The sequence below is a fragment of the Dromiciops gliroides genome, chromosome 6 (genome assembly GCF_019393635.1).
Source record: "Dromiciops gliroides isolate mDroGli1 chromosome 6, mDroGli1.pri, whole genome shotgun sequence".
NCBI lineage: Eukaryota > Metazoa > Chordata > Mammalia > Microbiotheria > Microbiotheriidae > Dromiciops > Dromiciops gliroides.
In genome coordinates, this window is record NC_057866.1 from 140,291,384 (window position 1) to 140,319,048 (window position 27,665).

A 27,665-nucleotide genomic window follows, 5' to 3' on the forward strand; every position below is an offset into this window, starting at 1 on the left:
GTAAATGCTAGAATTTCTTGACCCCATCTAGTGATAACATACCATTGTGATTCCTGTTCTAATTCAGCTAAAAAAGGAACATGATATTTTCAGACCCTTCAAATCTTCTCCATCATTGTGGTGCCTGTGAAGATATAATACTATGACCTAAAGTTGTTTTTAAAAAATGTACAAAACCCCCCACATATTTCCTTCTCATGTTTGGTTGGTTGTTTTATGAAGGATTTCTTTGATACATATGTTGATCATTCTTATCAAAGGTTTATAGAAAGGAGAAAATAGGCATACCCAATAGTGATAGGAGTGCTTAAAGATATGCAAAGGGGTTTATGTACATTATCTCATTTAATCCCTCAGAACAACCCTGCAAGGTAGGTAATACAAGTATTATCTCATTTTGCAAGTGAGCAAAATGGATCTCAGAGAAGTTCAGTGAGTAGCCCATAGTCCATAAGTATATAGACTTATAACTCTTAGAAAGAGGAGCAAACACAGCTTTATCCTAATTCGAAACCCAGCATTCTCTCCACTGTACCATATAGCCTGTTGTCTTCCCAGTTACTTAAAAGAATACTGTCCATGATGTTTTCCTGTCCTTTTGGAGAGATCTTGACAAGTGTTCCCTGAGTCCCTTTAAAATTGCTTTACCTCCAACATAGATTTCTTCCATGTACTTAATTAGGAAGACCCACCTTTTTTTTCTGACTTCATCTTGGGATTTTTCCCCCACATAGATAATGATTACTAAAAGGATAGAGCCCCAAAGTATTCATTCATATCCCATAACTCCCGAGAAAAGATTGCTGTAGAAATCAACAGGTTTAATCTATTTTGTTTGTTTTCTTTGTTGTCCTCCTTCCAGAGTCATCTACAAATGGTCTCAGCAGGATCTGGTTCAGCAGGATCTCACACCAAGTTTGTCTTTTCCTCAACTGCTTTTTTGCCATTTTTGTTAAGAACTGGCAAAAATCTTTTATCTTCCTCTATGACATTTAACAAAAGAACTTTTACTCTTGACCCTTTCTCTTCACTGCCAGATTTCCCCACTTGGTAAGGAGATTATGTGTTTGCTGATAAATGTATTTTCTGAGCTGCTTTGGCACCTTTGCTGTGAGTTGTGCTCTGGTTAAACTTTCTCCAAGATTATGATGATCAGAGTTAATGACATGGATCTACCCAAATGGCAAACACAGTTCCTCCAAGAGCTGCTATTGTTAGCTGTTTGTTTGTTTGTTTGTTTCATGGACCCGTTTAACAGTACAGTGGAATCTATGGTCCTTTACATTATTCTCAAAATAATGTTTTTTACATTCACAATTAAAGTAATTGTTAAATTTTAATTAGGGGGTAATGAAAATAAAGATATATATTTTTCTGATCCAAGTTTCTACACCCCTGAAATATATCCTTGGACCTTTTGGGGAATCTCTGATTCCCAGATGGAGTTTGTAGGAAAAAAACAGGCTCAATGTAAGCAAAAGTTTCATGATAATACATGCAGAGGTTGTTCAACTTTATGAGTATCATGGATCCCCCTGGCAGTCTAGGGAAGGTGCCGAAGAGGATGACAGTATAACAACTTGATGCTATTTGGCTAAGTTTATACGTATGCCATATCCAATCTTCTTAAATACATATTAAATTGTTTCTTTAGAGATGCATTTTAAATATTATGTGTGTTTAAAGCACCATACATGGCAAATATATATATATATACACATACTTTATATTTGTGTGAATGTGTCTTTGTGTACATATACATATATGTGTGCATACATATACATATATTTGTGTATGTATATGCACTTGGAACCTTGAGGTTCTTTTTGAAATACTATAAGGTGTTCTAATTTTAGTCATAAGCTCTATATTCAGTTCCCTGTTTTGCCACTTACAAGATGTGGAACTTCAAAGAATGATATATACTTATTTATCTTTCACAACACCATACATGGTACATGTATACATTTTAATACATATAAATTATTTTAAGGATTACTTATCTTTTTAAAATTACTATATTTGGTACTTCAGTCTCTTGTACCTTCTTCTTCTCCATTCTCTTTCATGTTTTAACATGTTTGTGATTGCTATTGACTGTTGAATTCACAAAAAAAAGAAAAAATCTAATTCCCCAATTGATAAATGGTCAAAGGATATGAACAAACAGTTTTTCAATGAAGAAATCAAAACTATATATAGTCATATGAAAAAGTGCTCTAAATACTTATTGATTAGGAAAACACAAATTAAAACAACTTTGACATATCTTACACCTCTCAGATTCACTAAAACGGTAGAAGGGGAAAATGACAATGTTGATGGGGATGTGGAAAAACTGGAACACTAATACACTGTTGGTAGAACTATAAACTTCCAACCATTTTGGAGAGCAATCTGGAATTATGCGCAAAGAGTTATGAAATAGTGTATACCATCTGACCCAGCAATACCACTATTAGGTCTGTTTCCCAAGGTGATCAGGGAAAATGGTAAAGAACCTAAAATATTTATAGCAGCTCTCTTTCTGGTGGCAAAGAACTGGAAAATGAAGGGATGCCCATCAAATGAGGAATGGCTAAACAAGTTGTGGTATATGATTGTGATGGTATAATACTGTGCTATAAGAAATGATGAGCTGGTTACCCTGGCACATTGCAGGGAGCTCTGACATGAAAAGAAACCATGTGACTTTAGCGTCCGGAAGTTGCCTGGTGTCCAGAACTTACATCTATAGAACTGCCTGTTAGTTGTGTCAATCAAAGTTACCAGACAATTAGCTTGGAGCTGTGTGTATGGACAGCCCTGTTTCCTGTTGGACAGGAGGCTTCTGGGAGGAGGAAGGAGGAGCAAGGTCCCTTTTCAGCCCAGACCTTGGCTTGGCTGGAGGAGAGATGCTGGCTCCATTAGATAGATAGATGAAGGCATCTTGGCCTCTATCTCTCTGATCACTAGCTTCTAATGCACTTTAATAAATGCATAAAAGTCTAAACCCTTGCTAAAGCTTCTCATTTAAGGAGACCACTCATTAGATTTTAAACATTCTAGCTAGAATTTTAGCCCCTTACAGTAGGCAATCAAAAATGCTTATTTCCTTTCTTCTTCCATAAGAGAAAAGTAAATTACATAGACAGTCTAGAGGTAAATCTATTCTATTTTGACGGTAATAAGAGAAGGAAGAAGAGGAAGGCGAAAAGCTGTATGTTTCAAAGAAAGGACGTAGGTGTGTGGAAAACATAAACAAAAGAAAAAATATTAAACCTTCTTTATTGACCATAACAGAGGTTTAAGCCATAATGCCCAACTGGCTGTTCATCACAAACTGCACAATTTTCTGCACTCATTATCCTCTATGCATGGAATGCTCTTCTTCTTCACCTCCATCTCACTGAATCTCCAGTTTCCTTCAAAACTCACTTCAAACATCATTTCCACAAGAGGCCTTTGCTGATTGTTCCAGCTCTTAGTGAATTCCCTTCTGGTGATTTACCTTGTACAGACATTGCCATGCAGTTAGAATGTAAACTCCTTGATTGTGGGGACTAATTCACTCGTCTCTTTGAATTTCCAAGATTTAGCAGTGTCTGGCACAGTTGCTTAATGATGGTTGATGGTTGGTGGCTGATTCATCAAATTATAAACTTGTTCTACCCTGGATACAATATCTAGAATTTGATACAGATAAGAACAGGCTAGCTAATTCAGGGGATTAACAAGGAGTCAGCCTTGTAAGAGATGGGGAAAGAAAAACTAAAAGTAATTTTCCTGCCTCTTTGCATGGGAGACTAGGAAAAAGTGAGATTTCTATAACTTTTCATTTTTCTTTGTTCATAATTTTAAAGTTTGCAGTTATTTGTATAAAGAGTCCCTTTAAAAATCAAGAAAAGATTTTGCATGTATTTCAGGGAGGTTATCCTCTGGAATCATGAGGAATTAAAAGCTCTATACTCTTGTATAAGCAAAGCTCAGTGGGGAGGAATGCCAAGTTGAAAGAAAAGTTGAAGCAAACCATAGGGCAATCTAGCCAACTAATTCGCTGGGCTTTGGGGAGAAGAGAAATAGGGAACATAGTCAGGAAGCAATAGATTTGAGGGGACATGAAGCTTCCTCAAGAATGGGGAAATACAAAGAACAATTGACATTAAGAGCATTTTCCACTTCCAGGTCAGAGCCAAGATGGCGGAGGAAAGGCAGTGAGCTCTCAGACATTAAGAGAATTTATTTGGGTACATATTTCAGGGATTTACTGTTCTTTATTGTTCAAAACATATTGCCCATAGCCCAGTCATTCCTAGAGATAGTACATTTAAGACAGTCAACTTGTTTGTCTACAACTGAGCAAGATCTGACTTAATAAAGGATAGTGTAGTGAAGTCCAAAATAATCATCTTAGCAGACAAAATGGAAAGTAAAACAATTCAGAGCAAAATACTTCAGAAAGCAACCCATCTTACTGAAAACCTCACTGTAAAACTGCTCCCAATTTTTGGTAAGAGTATCTTCAGAGCTAGTAAGTGTCAAGTGTCTGAGGCAGGATTTGAACTCAGGTGCTCCTGAATCCAGGGCCAGTGCTCTATCCACTGTGCCACCTAGCTGCCCCTACTCATTCTTTCAATTTAAAGACCATCCTGGAAAAAATGGCACAGAGGGGCATACGGTGACTGTTAATACCTACTGTCACAGTTTTTTTGTTGTTGTTGTTGGAAGGTATCTTCAGAGTAGTAGGCATCTAAGTTTAGAAAGGAGGATCAAGTAGTTGGGGGAGGTAAGAAAGCAATTGGGGTTAAGTGACTTGCCCAGGGTCACACAGCTAGTATGTGTTAAGTGTCTGAGGTCTGATTTGAACTCAGGTCCTTCTGAATCCAGGGCCAGTGCTTAATCCACTGCACCACATAGCTGCCCCATAGAGTAGCATATTCTTCACCCTTTCCATAAAGGTCATCTTGTCAGTCAGTCTGCCCAGGAGGATCACAGGAAAGAGGTGATGGAAGTCCTCCACATTATTTCTCATAGACATTCCTCATGGTGAATTGGAGACTATGTACCACAGGAATTGAAAGCATCTCAGCTATCAGTTCCCCACATGGAAGTACAGCATCTGAAAAAAGCATATGTAGCCAGCTTTTTGCAGCTTGTATATGAGTGTCTGATTGAAGATTAAAGCTTCACATGATAATTTTATCCTTTAAGAAAACTGAGTCAAGGACTCATCAAATTTCCTGATTACTTCCCAGTATGAAAGACTGGGGAACTCATAAATCAATTTTGAACAAAGTTTCTTCCACCTCTTCTAATGCTTTTTCTTGCTTAAATGGCACTGGAAAAACCTCATCGTTCAGGCCTGAAGAACTGGTAGTATCAATGAGAAATGTGACAGTAGGTATTAATAGTCACCATATGCCCCTCTGTGCTAGTTTTTCCAGGATGGTCTTTAAATGGAAAGAATGACTAGGGGCAGCTAAGTGGCACAGTGGATAGAGCACTGGCCCTGGAATCAAGAGGACCTGAGTTCAAATCCTGCCTCAGACACCTGACACTTACTAGCTGTGTGACCCTGAGCAAGTCACTTAACCCCAATTGCCTCATCAAAAAAATAAAAGAATGACTAAACTCCATAGGTCACAGCAAGCACTTTCCCACAGGACCCCACAGTTGAAGCAACAGCTTCAGCAGCAAGAGAACAGAGACCCACTTCTGAAACATAATGTTTCACCTTTTATCACACATTGCTCTGTTTGTCTTTTAAATCAGAAAGTTGGTCCATTATCAAGGTAACTATTAATCCCCAAATGGTCACTCTTTTTTTCTAAGAGGGAATTCAGGTCAACAGTATTCATCATACACATATTGCCTGCAGAATTATACTTAATTGCAGTTAGAGGAAGAGGAAGAATTAAATAAATGGCCTTTCCCTTCATAAAGCTTATAAATAAGTGTATATATGAGTATATCTATGCATACACACACACACACATATATATCTATCTGTACATGCATACACATATAGGAAAGCAATTTAAACATATTGAGCTCTTATCTAAGTTCAAAAAATATTTCTGGGAAACTATTCTTTTTTTTCTAGGCTTTCTTATTTCCCCCAACTACTTGATCCTTCTTTCTAAGCTTAGATGCCTACTACTCTGAAGATACCTTCATGTACCTGTTTATTCCTATTAGCATGTAAGACTCTTAATAGTAGGGAATTTGAAAAAAATTTTTCTTCTTTTCTGCAACACTTAGCACAATGCCAGGCTCATTGTAAATGCTTAATAAATACCTATTCACTGACAGATTGATTTTTCTCCAGATACAAAACACTTGGAAAGATATTTTCTTTTGTATTATATACAAATATGCGGTAATGCACCTGGAGCCAGGAAGATCAGATTTCAAATATGCCCTCAGGTACTTAGCTGTATATCCTTGGACAAGTTACCATTGGTTTGCCTCAGTTTCCTCAAATGTAAAGTGGGGATAATAATAGCATCTGTATTTCAGGGCTGTCATCAAGATAGGAGATATTTGTAATCCATTTGGACATACCTTAAAGTGCTATATAAACAAAAGGCAGAAAATGGTAAGAACTTTATGAGTCTTCTAAATCAGGTGTTTTAGAGGCTCAGAGGAAACAGAGATCACGTTCTGAAGTAGAAATCAGGGTAAGTTCATTGGAAGTGATAGTACTTGGGGTCATTCCTCCCACCTCCTTTAAGACCTCACTCCAAAAATCATTGCCTCTGGCTTATGCACCCTTAATCTCTCATTCCTCATTAGTCTATCTTCTCCTTGCAAGAAACCTGAATTAGTCCCTCAGATGCAGAGGTTTTTAACATTTTTTTGTTTCATTGGTCCCTCTAGCAGTCTAGAGAATCTTATGGACTTCTTTTTCAAAACAATGTATTTAATTGTATAAAATATAATACATAGTATTCAAAAGAAAATAAATGGTATGCATACCTCTACTATCTATCTGCAATCTAATTTGATGGACTCATTCTGATCTATTATTTATGAAATCCCTTTTCTTTTTCTTTTTCTTTTTTGCATAGACTTTCTTTCAGATCAGAACCAATCAGTAAAACTTTTCCATTGACCCTTTTGCCAGGTTGAGAATTTTGACAGTAGAAGTTCCCAATATAGGAGCCATATTTGAAAAGGAGATAAGAAGTATTGGAAGGAGTGTAGCAGGGCAGCTAGGTGGCACAGTGGACAAGCCCTGGCCCTGGACTCAGGAGGACCTGAGTCCAAATCCAGCCTCAGACACTTGACACCCGCCAGCTGTGTGACCCTGGGCAAGTCACTTAACCCTCACTGCCCCACCAAAAAAGGGGGGAAAGGAGTGTAGCCCTGAGTAAAACGGCTTATCCTGTCCACTCTTGGCAATGCCAAACAGTATGCTTGTTGAGGTCACAGAAAGCCAAGAGAACCTCCCTCCAAACCCCATCCAATCCAGCTATCAGTTGTGAAAGGTCTATTATAAAGTTAGTTATTATCTTCCCTTCTTCCCACTGCCATCACACCATTCTATAGCCTTCTTTCATCTTCTTTATCTTTTGGTGATGAAATCCTTTTTTTTTTCCTTATTCTACTATCCTGGAACACACTGCCTTTTTGTAAAGGCAGACTTCCATAATAGATTATTTGTGAGCTTCCAGAGACCCTAGGCAAGTCATTTAAGTTCTGTATCAATCAATTAATTCTCTAGGACTCATCTAGAAATGTCAACTCCTCATAAAGAAAAACTTTGCATTCACAGCTAATGAGTCTGCAGTCTTCAATCCCACCTTCCATACTCACTCTGCTAACAGAAGTGAGATATAATTCCTTATTAGAGTTCCTGTAGGAACTCTAAGCATCACAATAAATCAAAGTACTACAGGCTTTTTGTTATATCAGTTATATTATTATAGTCACTGTTTTCTACAATGGTTGGACAAATTTATAGCTTGATGGGTACTATGTCAGCTTGACAGACTTCCCAAATCTTCAACACGAATTCTGTCAACTTTGCTCATCTAATAGCTATGAGGTAAAAGCTCAAAGATGTTTTCCAAAGTTTCCATTTTTATCACTGATGATATGAAGAAGATAGTGAAGAAGGAAAAAGATTATGAAGTAAGAAAGGTTAAGTTCTAATGTTCCATACCTTTGCATGTAAGATCTTCAGCTAACTCAAGTTATCTGCAATTTTTAACCTTCATGCTTTCAAATCTATGCAGCTATTAAGAATAAAAATCCTTTAAAAATGATTAAAGTGGGTTTTGTGCTGATTTCAGAGAGTTATTTTGCTAAAAATTAAATAAATACTTTGCATTCTGCTGTAAGTAAATCACAGTGGAGAGGAATTCCAGGTTCCAAGACAAAGTTGGTGTCAGTAACTCACAGGGAGATCTAGCCACTCAAACCATAAGATTTGTTGGCAGACATAAAATGGAAACATAGGGTTAAAGGATGATAACAAAAGACATATGGGGGTTGCGGAAATGCATCAGAAGTTGAAAAACACATAATCATAAGAGAACTTATTTAGATCACTGTTTTCCTTTTCCTGTGAAAATTGCTTCTTTCTTACTACATAAAGTTTATTTATTACTAGTATGATATCCCAGGCATTCTAGATAGCAGTACTACATTTAAGGCAGTTAAAAAAAGCCCTGTTTCTTCATAATAAGAAGCTTTGTTCAAAGTTTTCTCAGTCTCTTGATGATCTACACAGGAGAAAAACTTAAGTTTGTGTAAAGAAGGGCAGTCAAAACTGAAGGCAATTCATACCAAAAGGCTTCTAAAAATTATTCCTCTTACCTAATGCTTCCTTGTAGAGCTGCTCCCAAATTATGTCAAATGAAGGGAGGTAGAAGTCACAAAGGAGAGAGATTAGCATATTCTTTACCCTTTCCATAAAGGTCATCTTGTCAGTCAGTCTGCTCAGGGACACAGGCACATAGGAAAGAGGAGTTGGAACACCCCCATAGTATTTCTCATAGGCATTCCCCAGACTGAATCGGAGACTATGTACCAAAGGAATTGCAAGCATCTCAGCTATCAGATCTCCACAAGGAAATGCAGCATCTGAAATGATCACATCATAGCCCGTTTTTTGTAGCTTCTCCATGAGTGTCTGATTTAAGACTAGATTTTCACATAATATTTCATACAGCAGAAAATTGCCTCATCATTTCATGAAATTTCCACAAGGTTTTCCAGTGTGAAAAAACCATTGTCTTGGTAAATCATCTCATACAAGCAATTTCCAAATTATTCAATTCTTGCTCTTTTGTAGTTGACAAAGGAAAAACCTCAAAGTTAAGGCCTGAAGAGTCAGTTGGATCAATTAAAAATGTAACAGAAGGTACTAACACTGTTACGAAGTGACCCCGTTGTACCAGCTCATCCAGAATTGTCTTCATATTAATCCAGTGGCTTTGTTCTAAGGGCCACACAAGGACCTTCCCAGAGGATGCACATCCAAAGCAGCATAGCCTGCAGCAGGAGCAAAATAGAAATCCACTTCTCAAGCATAGTCTCTGAGCTTGATGCCTTCTATCACACTGCAGTACAGCACTTTGAAAGACACAGGCAAATCAAGTGACAAGTTGAAGATTAATCTATAAACACAAGCACACATCCATTTTCCTCAGTGAACTCTGTCCAACAATTAACAATATTTACAAAGTCTTTGAGAGAAAGGCTGTGCTAAGTGAACTTGTAGGTAGAAGCCACAAATTCAGAATATTAAAAAGTATGGTCCAGGGGGCAGCTAGGTGGCACAGTGGATAGAGCACCAGCCCTGGAGTCAGGAGTACCTGAGTTCAAATCCGGCCTCAGACACTTAACACTTACTAGCTCTGTGACCCTGGGCAAGTCACTTAACCCCAATTGCCTCACTAAAAAAAAAAAAAAAAAAAGGTATGGTCCAATCCTTTATAAACCTTATAATTGAAATAGAAAGAGCCCAATAATGTTCATGAAACAAACCAAAGGAACTCAATGTAACATAACAAAACCTGCTAATTATTCAACTCAATTCAAGAACTATCCATGAGGCACTCTGCTGACTTGTAAAAAGCACACAAAGCCATATAAAGCCACAGTTCCTATATTCTACGTATTTATAATCTAGTTTTGTTCAGTAATATCAGTTGTGGCCAACACTTCATGACCCCATTTGGGATTTTCTTGGCAGAGATACTGAAATGGTTGGTTTATTTCCTTCTCTAGCTCATTTTATAATGAGAAAATTCAGGCAAACAGAATTAAGTGACTTGTCTAGAATCACACAGGCTATTAAGTATCTGAGGCAAGTTTAAACTTTGTTTTTTTCTGATTCCAGCACCAGTGCTCTGCATGGCTGCCCTTTAAAAAAATAGGTATTGTGGGCAGCTAGGTGGCACAGTGAATAAAGCACCAGCCTTGGATTCAGGAGGACCTGAGTTCAAATCTGGCCTCAGACACTTGACACTTACTAGCTGTGTGACTCTGGGTGAGTCAACCCACATTGCCCCCCAAAAAATAAGCATTGTATTTTGTTTAAAAAGCTTTTTCTGCATATATTGACATAATTATAAATTGTTTTCAATGTGGTTAAGTTTAGCATTTTCCTTGTACTAAACAACCTTTCTTCCTGTTGTAAATCCAACCTGATAATAGTGTATAATCTTTGTGATGTGGTTTTCACTTCTTTACTAATATTTTATTTTTTTTAATTGGGGCAGCTAGTTGGCACAGTGAATAGAGCCAGGTTCTGGAGTCAGGAGGACTTGAGTTCAAATCCCGCCTCAGACACACACTAACTGTATGACCCTGGGTAAGTCACAGGTTCATCTATCAGATGTTGTTTAAAATCTAAAATGTGGGTTCTAATCTGCCCCACCCAGTCTTGGGGGGAAGCTGGCCAAAATCCCTGACTAAATTCAACAAGAGTTTAGGCCTTTAAAGATTTAAAATATATATTATAAGTTAGTGAAGAGAGAGAGATTGAGAACGATTCCTTATAGCATGGAAATCCTAGCTCAGATCTAATTGGTCTAGCTAGAGCAAAAGAAAGCAATTTCCTTTCTTAGCAGCCCATGTGAACCTCTCATCACCAAGCTGGTGGCTGAACAACTAAGAGGGTCCACACCCCCCACCCTGTTCTCCATCTGCCACCACACTGGCTTCCTCACCAAAAAAAAAAGTCTCTATGAGTGAGTGTCCACTTGTTCATTCTCTCTCCCAGAAACCTCCCCCACAGGAAGCAGGGCCCTCCACACACACACACACACACCACACCACACACACACACACCACACACACCACATCTACACACTGCTCCAAGCTAATTGGCTGGTAGCTCTGATTGACAAGTCCATAGGTGGTTCTACTAGATGTACCTTCCAGATGCTCAAGTCACATGGTCTCCTAAATCACATTCTTTCTCCCTCATGGCTGAGATTCCCTATTAGTATCTCTCCCAGCAGGGGTGCCATTCCAATTCTCACAGTAGAAACTATTCTATCACTCTTTTTGCAAACAATTTACATAATCCTGGAATAATTGTTATTTGAACATTGATAGAATTTACTTGTGAATACATCTGGTCTTCCAACTTCCTTCAAAGTTCATTTATGAATTGTTAAAAATTCCTTCCTCTGAGATTGAATTATTCTTTTTTTTTTTTTGGTTAGGCAATTGGGGTTAAGTGACTTGCCAGGGTCACACAGCTAGTAGTGTTAAGTGTCTGAGGCCATATTTGAACTCAGGTACTCCTGACTCCTGGGCCCAGTGCTCTATCCACTGCACCACCTATCTGCCCTGAGATTGAATTATTCTTTCTTTCTTGTTCTATTAATTTGAGTATTTTATATTTTGCTAAAGATACATTCATTTAATCTAAGTTGTCAGTTATAGTGGCATATTGCTGGGCAAAGTAGTTTCTAGGCCACTGGACCTGGATTCAAGAAGAACTGGAAATTAAGGAAGGAGCCATCAATTAAGGAAAGGCTGTACAAGTTATGGTATATTCTGGTGATGGCCTATCCTATATATTTTGCAATAAGAAATGAGGAAATAGGTTATTTCAAAAACGGTATGTAAAGACTATGAACTGATCCAGAGTGCTAATTTTCTGAATCAGAAGAATTATTTATCCTATATTAATATAAAAATGACGAATGAAATGAGGAAAACTAGGATAAATTTTATTAATTACAACACTGCAAACAACTTTAAAAGCTATAAGAATTATGGTAAATACAACGTTTCAGCCATTTTTCAGCTGTGTCTGACCCATTTGGTGTTTTCTTGACATGGCTACTGGAAGTAGTTTAACAGTTCTTCTCCAGATATCTTTACAGATGAAGAAACTGCGGTTAATAGGGTTAAATAACTTGCCCAAAGTCACATAGCTAGTAAGCAACTGATGCCAGATTATAATTCAGAAAGATGATTCTTCCTGACTCCAGGGTGGTGCTCTATCCATTGTGCCATCTAGCTGACCATTCATTATTCTCAGAGAACAGATGATGAAGCAAGTATCTGTCATAGAGAAGTGATGAATTAGGAGTACAGAATGAAACATATTTTTGCATACAGCCAATGATGGAATTTGTTTTTCCTTGATATTTTTTTTCTTTTTGTTTTTTTCCAATGGGCTTGTGGTTTAATGGGAGATAAAATAGATTTCTGCTAGTTTTTCTAATAGATAGATGGCATTATGCTATAGCTGTGAAATGTTACATGCGCATTTAAATGAAGTCACTCTATATTAGTTTTACTTAACTATTTTACTTTGTTCCAAGGGACCTATCACAAAGCGAGTGTATTCTCTAAATATTTGTGATGTAAAAACAAAACATGACAATAAAACTTTTCATATAGTTTACTTTTCCTATAGAATGTTAATTGAGATCCTATATATCCTTCTGCATAATCTTTTAAATTTTTCTTCTTATCAAATCAAGAGTGTATATCAGAGAATTGCTAACTTTTCTCTATCACAAAATCAAAAACAGACAGTAAACACTTTCCCATCATTTCCATCTCAGTGACAAGTTCCTTTTTGATGTTTAGAATCACAGCCAGAATTGAATTTCTCCTCATTGGTTCTGCTACCTTTTTTTTTCTTAGTGAGGCAATTGGGGTTAAGTGACTTGCCCAGGGTCACACCAGCTAATAAGTGTTAAGTGTCTGAGGCGGATTTGATTTGAACTCAGGTACTCCGGACTCCAGGGCCGGTGCTCTATCCACTGTGCCACCTAACTGCCCAGTTCTGCTACCTTTTGAAGGCTGAAACTTAACAGAAATCAAGACCTTGTCACTTTTGACAGAGAAGATAAAGGAGATATATGAACAATGAAGTTAATTTAAAATGAATCATTATAAGTTTTCAAAACTGTCTAATACTTCTCCCCTCCCAAAATATGTAATAATTCTCCCCTGTACTTTCCTTTCCCCCTTATTTTCCTCAATCTAGATCACTGACATTTTTTTAGAAGAAAATACTATCTGAACACATGGAGGGATTTATGGTGCAACATTCCTTTGAGCAGCAGTCTAACTCCCACACAATACAACCAGATTTTGCAAATTTTTGTCTGTCCAACATACTCTAAAAATACCCTCCATGTTGCCCTCTGGTATGTATGTGGCTAGTGAGTGAGGGAGCCTTCTTTGCACTGAATTACAAGGCCATGCATTGAAGCAGATACATTTATGTATTTTTTTTGGTAGGAATCATATTCATAAATGAATAAACAGGTAATCCAAGAAGGTAATAAATATAATGAATACAGAGTAGAAAACAGGCCCATAAAATGTCGAAATCACCTAAGTACAAGGATAAGGGTAATAAGGTTTTCATGCGTCATTATGGTTCAAGGTTAACATGTGCTAGATAGATATGAAAGACAAACTACAACCAGTGAAATGATCTGTGGTAGTGTATAAAAAGTGTTCTTATCTCGGATGTGGACAGTACACTTTATCATTAGTCCTTTGGGATTGTCTTGCATCCTTGTATTGCTAAGAATAGTCCAAGTCATTAACAGTTCTTCCATCAAACAATATTGCTGTTACTGTGCACAGCGTTCTTCGGTTCTGCTCACTTTCACTGCAGTTTCATACTAGTCTTTCCAGGACTTTCTAAAATCATCCTGCTTGTCATTTTTTTATAGCACAATAATATTCCATCACAATCATATAACACAGGCTTGTTTAGCATTCCCCAATTGATGGACAATTCCTTTGATTTCCATCTTAGCCACTACAAAAGAGCTGCCTACAAATAGATCCTTTTTTACTCTTTTTTGAGATGTCTTGGGATATAAATCTAATGGTGGTCCTTGCTGCTGTATCAAAGGGGTATGCACAGTTTTATAGTCCTTTGGACATAGTTCCAAATTCTCTTCAGAATGGTTGGATCTGTTCAAACCTCCACCAACAGTTGATTTAGTGTCCCAGTTTTCCCCCACAACCCCTCCAACAGCCAATATTTTCCTTTTTTTTGTTATATTTTCCCCTCTGATCCCTGTGAGGTGATACTTCAGAGTGTTTTAATTTGCATTTCTCTGCTAATAGTTATCTAGAACATTTTTTCATATGACTATAGATAGCTTGATGTCTTCATCAGAAAACTGTCTGTTCATATCCTTTGACCATTTATCAATTGATGAATGACTTCCTATTTTTATAAATTACACTCATTTCTCTACTAATTTGAGAAATGAGGCCTTTATCAAAGATATTTGTTTCAAAATGCTTTCCCAGTTTTCCTGCTTCCCTTACTATTCTTGGTTATATTTGTTTGTTTCTGCAAAAGCTTTTTTAATTTTGTAAAACTCAAAATTATCTATTTTACATTTTGTATTGTTTTCTAAATCTTCTTTGCCCCTAAATTCGTCCTCTGCCAATAAACTTGTACATCTTAAACTATTCCATGATCTCTTAATTTGCCTTATGGTATCACCCTTTATGTGTAACTCATGTACCCCATTTTTAACCTTATTTAAGTATATGGTATAAGATGTTAATCTATATCTAATTTCTGCCATGCTGTTTTCCAGTTTTCTCAGCAGTTTTTGTCAAACAATGAGTTTTTATTCCAAAAGCTTGGATCTTTGGGTTTATCATATACTATATTACTATAGTCATTTACTATAGTGTAATTTGTACAAGCAGCATACTTGACCTCCTGAAAGCCACATAAAACTTTCCCCTACCCTTGAAAGTATACTAGATGAAGTACATAGAAAAGAGAGTAAGAATCTGTCCTTCTGTCTACTACCAGCTTGGGAAAGAATACAGTGATTCCATACAAGTCCCCAGTTATATAATATTATATTAAGCAAAACAATCAATACATACGAGGAACCTACTATGTACAAAGCACAGTACTAGGTGTAATGGGAGATAGAAAACCATACAGGGACACAGTTGTAGTCTCTAAGGAACTTACAAAACTAGTAGTGGGGGTGTTGTGATAAGGGAGTGTATAGTTTCCATTTGCCAAAACAAGCACAAAATTATACTTTTAAGTGCATTCAGTTACACAATCAAGTGCTAGATGAGACCCTGACGGGGAAAACTTGTTACCAATAGAGGTGATAGGCTTTCTTGAGAATGGTGAGAAGTGAATAGGCTATAAAGTATAGGCAGGATAGCCACGATCCAAGAGTCAAGTGTGGGCATTCCAGGGATATGGAATGACAAAACATGGAGATGCAAAGGGCAAGTAGGAACAACATGTGGGAGATCCTGCCTTACCAGCCAGCTGGCTTGTCCCCTTTCTTGAAAGAACCAGTTTCTTTGTACCATAAGGCAGCTAGATAGTGGAATGGAAAGAGTGCTGGGCCTTGAGTCAGGAAGATCTGAATTCGAATCCAGCGACAGACACTTACCAACTATGTGACTCTGGGCAAGTCCTTTAACATCTCTACTGTGTCAGTTCACTCAAATATAAAATGAGGATTACAATAACACCTTCTCATAGGGTTGTTATGTTATGAGATAATATTTGTAAAGTGCTTAGCACAATGCTTAGTGGGCATTTAAAAATGCTTTTTCTTTTCTTCTTCCCTCTACCACTCTGGGACAATGACTGTAATACATTACAAATGATTCAGTGAATATTTAAAGAATAGTTACTAGGTGGCAGCATGGTTCTAGGCACTATGAGTACTATTAGAAGTAGTAATACATAATTCTATTCTCAAAGAACTTACAAAGGTAGTATAAATGGAACAGTCAGTAGTCATATGGTACTCACTGTTCCAGGATAGCAGAATTAAAAAGTAAGGCATAATAGATTAGATGCTTTTTTAAATTAATTTGATTGATTGACTTGGTCTGATCTAACCTGGAAGGATTACTTATATTTAAAAGAAAAAGGTCAGTAAGAAGGGCATGATAAGCAAAAGAATTTGAGTGAAGGCAGACTGATAATAAATAAGGATGTTAAGAAAAGATCACTAAGTCAGAGAGGACATTAAAGTCATTTGGGGAAATGTTGAGTTTGACATAATGTGATGGTGAAAAATCCAAGTAGAAAAGCTCTGTAGAAACCTGGGAATGTAGAATTCTAGCATAGATGAAAATGAGGAGTGGGAGATCAAGGTGAATATATAGATCTGAGAAGTCATTAATACAGAGATGATGACTGAAACAATGAGACTTTTGGTTCTATAAAGCAATGAGTCTAGAAAGGAATAGATACCCAAAGGCAAAGGATCTAAGTACTTGAAGGAAAGTTAAGGGAGTTATAAAATATAACAGGGAATTATAGAATATAAAACTATCATGGAGGTCTACATCAGTGTACCCCTTTCATATCTAGATAATTCTAGTAAAAAAGTAAGCAAAAATCAATTTAGGACATTCTATTGGAATGTTAGAAAGGTTAGATATGATAGTATTACAACAATTATTGAATAGTAATAGAAAAGAGTATGCAGGGTGTATGTGCGTGTGTGTGTACCCTAAAGGTTGCTGGGTGTTACAGGGCATAGAGTGCTGGACCTGAAGTCAGGAAGACCTGAATTCATATCTTTCCTCGGATACTTACTAGCTTTATAACTGTCAAGTTATTTAACATCTAACTCAGTTTACTCAAATGTACAATGGGAATAATAACAGCATATTCATTGGATTCTTTGCAAAGTTATAATGAGATAGTATTGCTGGACAAATTATTACTTGTTTTCAGACCTTATTTTTTGCCTTTTGGAATATGAAGTGGAAACGAAAAACTATATTTTTAATGAAAGAGAGGACTTGCAAACCTTCTGATTGGGTTAGGGGGCAGAAACATAGCATGAAAAAGAACTTTGAAATACAAATTCAGGAGTCAAAAGAAAAAAATCTAAGGTATATACAACAACAAAAAATAATTAAGGACCATGGTATTGATGAGCTGTCTACATTTCAATGGAGGGGGATGATAAAAGGGTCTTTCCATAATCCTGGACTTCATATATTGGAAGTACTCTCTGGTCTTGTGTACTTACCCTCTGATTGGCTGGTTCTTCTTACATTTAGGAGGGCAAAACTTGGCCATGCCTTAATTTTTTCTTCAGGTTTTATTCCCGTTTCTCCTGGACTTTTTTTATAATATAAATATCCCAACAGATACCTACCCCACTTTTCAGTTCCCTTTTATGTACTGTTTCCCCTCCATTGGAATATAATTCACTGAGGGCCAGGGCTTATCTTTCTGACTTGTATTTCTATTCCAGTACTTAGCACTGAGCTGGAATGTTGTAAGTGCTTAACAAAGGCGCCTTGCCTGGAACTTGAAACATTAATTCTTCATGAATAGAATGAGCAAATAAAATAAAAATGACAATACTACCTAAATTAATTGTATCAGATGTTTAGTGCTGGAAAATATTCCATTGAATGTCAGCAAAATTCTTATATGGAGATAGACACCATACTTGGTTTTTTTTACATATCCCTTCTTGTTCAATAAAATAACAAAAGGCTAAGTATCATAGTTTACTAACAATAGCAGAAAAAAGAGAATACCTCCAAGAGGAACACACATGTTATCAATGTACTATTGTGCATGTCGCAGAACCTCCTTATTCTCCTTAGATGGAAATAGGGGTGGTTGTGTGGGGAATTCTATTGTGTTTTTAAATGGAGATAATGTGAACTGAAGGGGACCACAGACAAGGAATCCCACCAATAGACACTGAAAAGTCCTGGATCCAAGAATCCTATAATCAGACATAATGTGTTTGCACTAAACTAAGGTCATATGTGGGGTAATCATATGCAAATCACATCTCAGGGAAGAAGAGGGAGGTGCTGACAGAGATCCAAACTCCACAAGCTGTCCCTGCCATTTTTTCTACTTCCACATAAACCCTATGTATTGCAAATGAGATATAAATGATCAGGGACCAAGTTCAATTGACAATGAATGAAGTAGGGAGGTGGTGTTTTCTAGGAGTTTGACTTAAAAAGAAATGAGAAATATTGGGTGATAGTTTGAGAAGATAAAAGTTGAGCTTTTTTAAAAAAGATTGGGGGGGGCAATGAAGGTTAAGTGACTTGCCCAAGGTCACACAGCTAGTAAATGTCAAGTGTCTGAGGCTGAATTTGAACTCAGGTCCCCCTGAATCCAGGGCCGGTACTCTATCCACTATGCCACCTACCTGCCCCCAAAGTTGAGCTTTTTAAATGGGGAAAATATGGGCATGTTTGTAGGCAACAGAGGATAAACTATTGGGTAAAAAGATTTACGATGGATAGAGGTCTATGGAAATTACCAAATAGGCAAGGATTTGGAGATGGGAAGGAGGGCATCAAGGCCACAAGGAGATCTGATTTCTCTTGGCAAGGAGAAGAAACACCTCTTTATCCAAGAATTTATCTGAAATGGAAGAGAGGAGGGCAGAATGGGGGGGGAGGAATGTGAAGAGGTTTTGAGTTTAGGACACTGGACAGCGAAGAAGACGGTAGCAGTGACACTAATTCTCTCTAGATTTCACTAGGTGGCAGCAGCATCTATCAACTGGAATTTTATCATAGTCATCAATGCCATTCTAGATGACTGTATGTTGTTTTTCTCTGTACCTAAAATCCTCTTATGGGCAATTTCACTAATATAAAGAAATAACTTAATCACGGTAATACGATAGCTTCCTCTAGTTTGTTTCTTCTAACCACAGGTCAGGCCGATGTATTTGTATTTCTATTACCAATGCCCTCTTATAGCTTTATTTCACCTTCGATTCTCCTATTCCATTTTATTTCTTCACACAAAACCTAAATACACCAGTTATTATGAATGGGTGTTGCAACTGTGAACATGTCATTTAATCCTGTTCCAATAACAGGAAATACAGAGCAATGTTAGAACTGAGAATGCCTTTTGCCTGATTAAATATTAGGTTACAGTGACAGGTGCTACCCAATACACAAGCTAATAAATAGCCAACACATAATAAATGACTTTTACTTAAGGCCTTCAGATAAAGGTCATGTGGTATCAAGTGATACCCATTATTGTAAAGCTTCAGTCACATGAGGCACATAGGGAATGTAAGCAAATCAGGAAGCTTAATTTTACAACAAAACTATGAGTTCGGAAACATTATGACTCCCTTCTATATACCTGTCAAGTTGGGGACTTTCTGATTTTCAAGAAAGAGACGTTTTATAATAAATTGTGGATATCAACTAGCTTTGGGATCTTAGGCAAATTACTGTACCTCTTTAAGCTTCCAACTCCTCATTTGTCAAATGAAGGTGTTGAGCTGTAAGGCCCCTTGTTCTAAGTATATGACTCTGATTAATTATACTTGGCAAGTGGGATGGATTTTTGACAACTATGCTACCCAAAGTAACCAAGAAGAAGGGAAAGCACAACTATGCTCTGACTTTAGACTTTAATTTCTTTAAAGCTTTGCTTGTAGTTGATACACCGAGTTATTCTCATCTTCTGGTATATTTCTTAAGTGTCTCTGGATCCATAAAATTTCTTTATTGTTGATGTTTTCTTGTGTTTGCTCATTTTTCCTGCTTTAATCCTGAATCAAGTTTATATGTCAGAAATAATTTTTTTTCATTTAAGAGGATTGAACTAAATGACCCACACGGTCTCTTCTTGATCTATTTTGAGGAACCGAGGTGCCACTTTATGGTGAGCTTAAGGAACAGGAAAATCTACAACTTCACGTTTTTATAACATCAACCCATATCTTTTCATAGTTTGTGTGCAGGTAGAGTGGGTGGGTTAGCCCATGCGAATGTTTGTGTGCACCTATAATATTTGGAAAACATCTAGCCTTTCTGTATTTTTAAATTTTGAGTGGAGGTTTGAGTATGGACATTTGGAAAAAGAATGATGGCACATCTTTTATGTTTGCTTGAGCAAAGTGATGGTATTTGCCACAGTCTAACTTGAGAAGTTTCTTCCAAGTTCTCATTAGTATTAAGCAACAAACCCATGGAAAAATGGGCTACTCTCAGGGCCAACATTTGAACCCAAGGTGTCATCGCTGACTAAAATGATAAAAATGTAAGGTGTAGAAAGAAGGAAAAAGTCAAAATCAAGCTTTTATTAAGCATCTACTACCAGGCCCTGTGCCAAGCACTAGGGGTAAAAATAAACACAAAGACAGTACCTGTTCTCACAGCTTCACTGGCAAACTGAAAAGATATATGCAAGATAAATTACAGATTATTTCAGAGGCAAAGTACTAGCTTTAAGTAGGACTAGGAAAAACAGAAGAAAAAATGAATTGGTATATATGGTGGCAGATGTTTGTGAATTTAAGAACTGCCCCCAGGAGCCACACAGTGAGATAAGTGGGTAGTGGCTGCAAACCCTTGGAACTTAAGAGATAAGTAATTCAACCACTTGATTCACATTAGGTCCTTACATCTTCTTCTTCATGTTGTTGTTGTGTTTTGTTTTGGTGAGGTAATTGGGGTTTAAGTGACTTGCCAGGGTCAGACAGCTATTAAATGTTAAGTGTCTGAGGCTGATTTGAACCTCAGGTCCTCCTGAATCCAGGGCGAGTGCTCTATCCACTGCGACACTAGCTGCCCCAAGTCTTTACATCTTAACCAGACATTATTTTCAGGGTTATCCCATTATCTTTCTTCTGAACACATCTTTTATTTTTTTACAGCTTGATTCTTAAAGTTTTATGGCAGAAGAACCTGTTAGGAGGCAACAACCCAAGTGTAACAGGTCAGCAAGGCTCTATGGGGTTTATCATGCAATATTTCTGCATTTCCCTTTTGGAACAGAACCACACCTTCTAGGCAGCCGATATTCCTGCCTGAACTTCTGAAACTTAATGCTATCAGACGTCCCCAGAAAATAAAGACACTGCCAATATCTGAAAAAAGGAAGTATAGGGCTTGTTCTACTAATTTAGTAACACCAAAATAGCCCATCCTTCCATAGCATTAAAGGATAGACAATCAGCCTGGAAGAAATGTCTGATCCAGGGACTAAGACAGAAACAGATAATAACCCAAAGGACACCTTTTCATGTTTTTTTAAAAGTTTTCAAGAACTTTCCTTGTGATGACTCTATTTGTAGAAGTATTATTAAAATATGCTTACAGATGAAGAAGCTGAGATGCAGGAATAATAAGTGACTTTTCCTTTTAGTAAGTCACTAAGGCAAGATTCAGTCCCAGATTTCCTCTTAAGTCTATTACACCACCCTGCCTTTGTAAATTAAAATCCAGCAAGCATATTCACTATAACTGGGCCTCTCGGTTTCTGCCCTTTCTACTCTTTCTTTCCCAGAAGAACCAAGATGGAGTTTGTAGAGGTGGTAAGGAAATTATATTCTACTCTTGATCTAAGCTCTTACAAACTTAAGGAAGGCTGTCTTCAGAAGGATTATACCAATATATGTTTTCCATTCTAAAGGCCAGGGGATTTGGCTTGGTGAGACTTTTTTTTTGTAGGGAAGACACTTTTCAAAGATGGCTGGACTCCGATATGTAGGATAAAGATTTTCACTTCTCTCAGACAATATAGCAGAGTCATCCTCTCAAACTAAAATCTATAATAATAATAATAAAAATAATAATAATAATAACAATAATAATCATATACATGATCAGAGTTCCACTAGACTGGCCTCTTCCCAGAGAGGAGAGACAGCCAAAATGATTGATGAGTTTATGAAGTACAGCCCCTAAGTCAATCAATTAATCAATCAACAAGTATTTATTAAGTGCCTACTGTGTGCAAGGTACTTTTCTAGGTACTGTACTTGTACAAATAATGAAATGATCCTCACTTACCTTATATTCCAATGAAGGAGACAAAAAGAACATATGAAATATATAGCATAAATATAAAGTGAATAAATATAACTATATACAAGGTAGTTAAATGCAAGGTAGTTGGGGATACAGTGCCAGCAGTTGGAGGAACTCTGGAAAACTTCATGGTATCTGTGCTACATCTTAAAGGAAGAGAAGGATTCTATGATGTGTAGATAAGAAGGGAGTACCTTCCATTCATGCGATATAGCTCAAAGAAATTCAACCAATCCATACGGCAAAGTGATGATTTGTGTAGTTAAAAGGTGGCCAAGGTTTTCTTACCTTATATGGATTCATCTTTAAAACAGGTTTCAAATCATTATTAAGTGTAATACAAATCAAAGCAGTTGAGATTTTGTCCAACAATGAAACAAACAGGCAGTGTTGGAAGCAGAAACTATCTTACCACCAGAGAGAGTAATGCGTTAATCCAAACATATGCACCTCAATACCCCTTGTTCACTAACTTGGTTTGCAAGCTATTAATAAACCCTCTATTTAGATATATCAGCTTAGTCTCTCTCTCCTCTCTCTCTCTCTCTCTCTCTGTCTCTCTCTCTCTCTCTCTGTCTCTCTCTCTCTGTCTCTCTGTCCCTCTCTGTCTCTCTGTCTTTCCTTCCCCTTCCCCTTCCCCTTCCCTGAAATCTGGGACTACACAAGTAGACAAAGAGAAATTGACCCCTAGGAAACTAAGAAAAACAATACCACAACCACCACTCCTAAACAATTAAAATCTTCCAATGATACATTTTTACAAGTCCTTGTATACAAGCATATAACAACAATAATAGCCAGCATTTATATAATGTTTTGCATATATTATCCTGCTTCAGCTTTGAAACAAACCTGTGAGGTAGGTTCTATTATTAGCTCCATTTTACAAAACAGAAAACTGAAGCTGAGACAAGCTAAGTAACTTGTCAAGGGTTATACAACATTAGCTATGTAGTGTCTAAGGCAGAATTTAAACTTAGGTCTTCTAGAGTTCATCTAGTTCATATATTCTGCATGTGATATAGCCTAGCACTTATGAAATGCAAGCATCTAATCCTCTGGCAATATCCTCAAATACTCTAATGAATTGATTATTAATAGCAAAAGCAATTCCCTTCTGTGATAAAGATCACAACCTATCAACATCTGTTCATCCCCCTCAACTCTTGTCCACACATCCTCATATAAGTTTGCCATGAGGGGTTCACCCAAAGTGTTGGAAGCCTTCCATTTTCTCCTGGCCTCAAGAGACAATATATTTTGCTTTTTTTTTTTTTTAAGTCTCAGTAAAGCACATTGTAGGAGCTTAGTTCATAGTCTGAAGGGTAAGGTCCAGGTAAATTAAAGAGATTCCCAAGTTAGACAAGTCATCACAATATGGATCATTTGTTGGAAAATAGGAGCAAAGTGGGTTAGGAAAGCAATCGTGTGCTCAGGCATTTAAGAGATTTTAAATCCCATGCCACTGGGCACAATTTTTCAAAAGGGTTCAAATATAGGCCACCACCTCAGAAACATTAAATCCTTGCAACCTCAAAGGTCTGCCTTTTTCTGCAGCTGCTTGGTTGGTAGGTTCATGTTTATGAGCTCTGGCATATATACGAACCTGTCAAACCAGGAAGCCAGTAGGTCTGGGAAAGGGAAGGGGGTAGAATATGGGATAGCAATTATGGCAATATAAGCACATATTTTTGAAATTTCAAAATTCTTTAAAATTTCTGAAATGGGCAAATAATTGCCCTCACTGGATGATCTTATGGTTTTTCTTGTTTATCACCAAGAAATGAAGCAGCTTTTGTTTTTCTAACATAAACCCAGGAGTACTAAATGCTTATTCAATCACTACTGGACTCAAACAGTGTTCAATTATGAGAAAATTGTCTTTTTTTTTTTACAATGAGATCTAAATATAGTAAAAATGTGAACAGCTATGAAGGTGACTAGGCAGTTAGGTGGTGCAGTGGATTTTGTGTTGGACTAGGGGTCTGAAAGATACCCAGTTCAACTCTAGCCTCAGATACTCACTAGCTATACACAGCCCCTGGGCAAGCCATTTAATTTCTCTTGGCCTCACTTTCCTCATATGTTTTATGGAGTTAATAATAACACCTGTCTCATAGGGTTGTTGTGAAGATCAAATGAAATATATATATATATATATATATATATATACACATATATACACACACACATACATATACAGCATTTTGCAGACCCTAAAGAACTATGTGAAAAAATAAATTCTTGTTAAAAAATAACTTGACACTTACTAGCTGTGTGACCCCGGGCAAGTTACTTAATCCTCATTGCCCCACAAAAACAAACAAACCAAAAAACACAACAGATGTTGAAAAATATCTTTGGGGCAGCTAGGTGACGCAGTGGATAGAGCACCGGCCCTGGAGTACCTGAGTTCAAATCTGGCCTCAGACACTTAACACTTATAGCTGTGTGACCTGGGCAAGTCACTTAACCCCACCTGCCTCACTTAAAAAAAATAACTAATGATTTTTAGTAATGATATTATCAATAACTATAATACTACTGAACTGAAAAATCAAGTATACTGTTTTGACATAAATAAAAATAAATAAACCATGTTTCACTGGGGAAGGCCCCTAGGAAATAAAAGAATAGCTATGAGTCATACTTTGTTGCTTTAAATCAGTGATATATATAAATTCCTGCAATAAAAGAAGGAAAACAATCTCCCATATTCCTTTCTTCAAATCCCAAACAACTTGCTGAGAAAAAACCCAAACCCAAACCAAAAAAAATTTCTACATGTAATAAAAAGAAAAAAAGAAGAAAGAAAAATTAAGCCTTGAACTTAGGTTTGGTCCAAAGAATTTAAATGCTAATAACAACAGTCCCACCCTCTTTCATTCCTTCCAAACACACTGGGGATTATGGGTGTACCTCTCTGCCCAGGGAGACATATCAATTTCTATATTTTATTAGGAAAGGAAGAAAGCCCTTGCCATGCAAACCTTATGGGAGTTCTCTTCCTTTTTTCTCTGTCAAATGTTTCATTTTAGTTCAGTCATTGTCTACCCTCAAGATCATAAGGTGTTTCCTTTGATTAGACTGATTCAGGACTTAAAACAGTCAACAGAAAGGAACATTTTGTAGATTAACTGAGACTTACCCAAAATTTTGCTGTAGTATAAATCCCATTCTCCCCAGTAGGATTGAAATATATAGTCTTGCAGCGGATAAGATAACATGTTTTTAATTCGCTCTCCAAAGGGCATCTGATCTGTGAGCTCTGACAAGGCAGCTGGTACATAGGAGACAGGTGCTGGGATTTTCCCACAGTGCCTCTCGACTGTGGAGGCAGGAGTGAACCTCAGGGTGTACATAAATGGAATGCCTAACTTGAGAGCAACGAGGTCCCCACAAATGGTTACTGGATCTGCTACTAACACATCAAACCTTGCCATTTGAAGCTTTGCCATTAACCCTTGGTTGTTTAGCACTCCATCACAGATTTGCATATTAATTTTAAAAATGGTCTCAAAGAATTTTCCCAGTTCCTGATAAAATGTCCAGAGTGTCAGAGGAGTCGGCCTGTGATCTAACCATAGCATAATCAAATCATGAATCAGGGAATCTATATCCTTCTTCCCAAAGGGAACAGGAAACACCTCAAAGTTCACCTGTAAATCAGGACTGGACTTAATGAAGAGAGCACTTGGTGATGTCAGCACGGTGACATTATGATTTCTTTGAATCAGTTCCTCTATAATGATCTTAATATTTAGCCAATGGCTGGCATCTGTAGGCCAAATCAGTATATTCCCACTGAAGACCGTTCCTGTTAGAGTCAAAGGAAGGATAAGTAACCAAACAGACTTCTTGGACATGATGATACTCACTATGGAAACCACTCAGATGGCTAGGATGACTTTCAAAATATATTTAAGCAGACATCTTTTTCCTCAAAGAAAGCAATAGCTTTATATGGTGTTTGTACCTGATTCACAAGTACAATTTGATTCTCTAGATTAAAAAGAAAAGGAAAAACATTTCAGATTTCTACAAATTAATGTGTCTTTTTGTTTTTTGTTTTTTGTTTTTTTCACCAAACAATCTGAGCTCATCCCCCTGTCTTTTGGTGATATGGGGGGGGGGATAAAGGATCAGTGATTTCATTAGGAAATCCCTCCATCTATTTAGCAACTTCTCTATAACTGTAGTCTATGTGAGTTTAGGCACTGAGAGGTTACTTATGTGCTCAAGATCACACAATTAGTATGTGTCAGAATGGTGACTTGAACCTACGTGTTTCTTACCTCAAGCCCAGACTTCTATCTATGCCATGCTGCCTCTCAGTCTGGGTCATATTATCAAAAAAGATGAAGACATATGCTATGCAGGAACTTGACTCTATAAATTGTACATAAAAGCTTTCATTCAGAAAACCGCTCTCCAATCAATCTAAGACATGTGTTTTTTTTTAATTAACATGTTCTGTATGTGTATGTGTGAATTTACAAATTACTCCCACTTTGTAAGAAGTCTCTGATAGCCAAGTAAGAGTTTAGTAAAAATAATACAGTGACCTCATCTGAAACTGCATACAAATCACATCTGTAACATCCTCCCACCTCTATTTTTTTAAATTAAAATGAATCTATTTCATCTCCCTCCCACCCCCAACATCCCTGGGGAAATAATTTCTCCAAATATTCATAGTCAAGCAAAAAAAATTCTCTCAATGGTTGTATAAAGTCTATATTATAGACATACATGTTTTCTGCCTCTCTGTCATGGAGAGCATGTTTGATCATTAGTCCTCTAGAGCCATAAATAGTCTTTAAATTGGTCATGGTTCTTACAGCTTTCAAAATTGTTGTCGTTTTAACAATTGTCATTGTCACTGGTATTGCCATTATTGCCCTCCCACCAGTGCTGCTGTGGATAGAACTCTGGGCCTGGAGTCAGTAAGATCTGAGTTTAAATCGAGCCTCGGACACTTACTAGCTATGTGACCCTGGACAAGTCATTTAACCTCTTTGCCTCAGTTTCCTTATCTGTAAAACGGTGCAATAAATAAAAGTACTTACTTCCCAAGGCTGTTGTGAGGATAAATGAGATAAAAATTGTAAATCACTTAAGAGCATAGTATCCAGCACATAATGAACATCATATAAATGTTTGATTATGATGATGATGGCATAAATTGCTCCTCTAGTTCTTCTCACTTCACTGTATCAATTCACAGTAGGCAAAACTACTAAATTAAAATACATCTTCAAGTTCAATAAATATTAACTGCCCCTCTACAATGTGAAATAAACTAAGCTAGTATTCTTCAGAGGTTATAAAAATGATGACAGACTGGACCTGTTCTCAGATATTACAAAATTATTCATTTTATTCATTTTTTA

The 27,665-nt window shown here is 37.0% G+C and overlaps 1 protein-coding gene across 1 annotated transcript in view; it reads right to left on the reverse strand.

The window, feature by feature from the left end:
• LOC122730830 (UDP-glucuronosyltransferase 2A1-like) overlaps positions 1–26,138 on the reverse strand; it is a 235,081-nt gene extending 208,943 nt beyond the window's left edge. Inside the window, exon 1 of the mRNA XM_043970310.1 lies at positions 25,421–26,138. Within this exon, the coding sequence (XP_043826245.1) occupies positions 25,421–26,138 (718 nt within the window). The remainder of the gene's footprint in view (positions 1–25,420) is intronic.
• Positions 26,139–27,665: the final 1,527 nt, after the last annotated feature.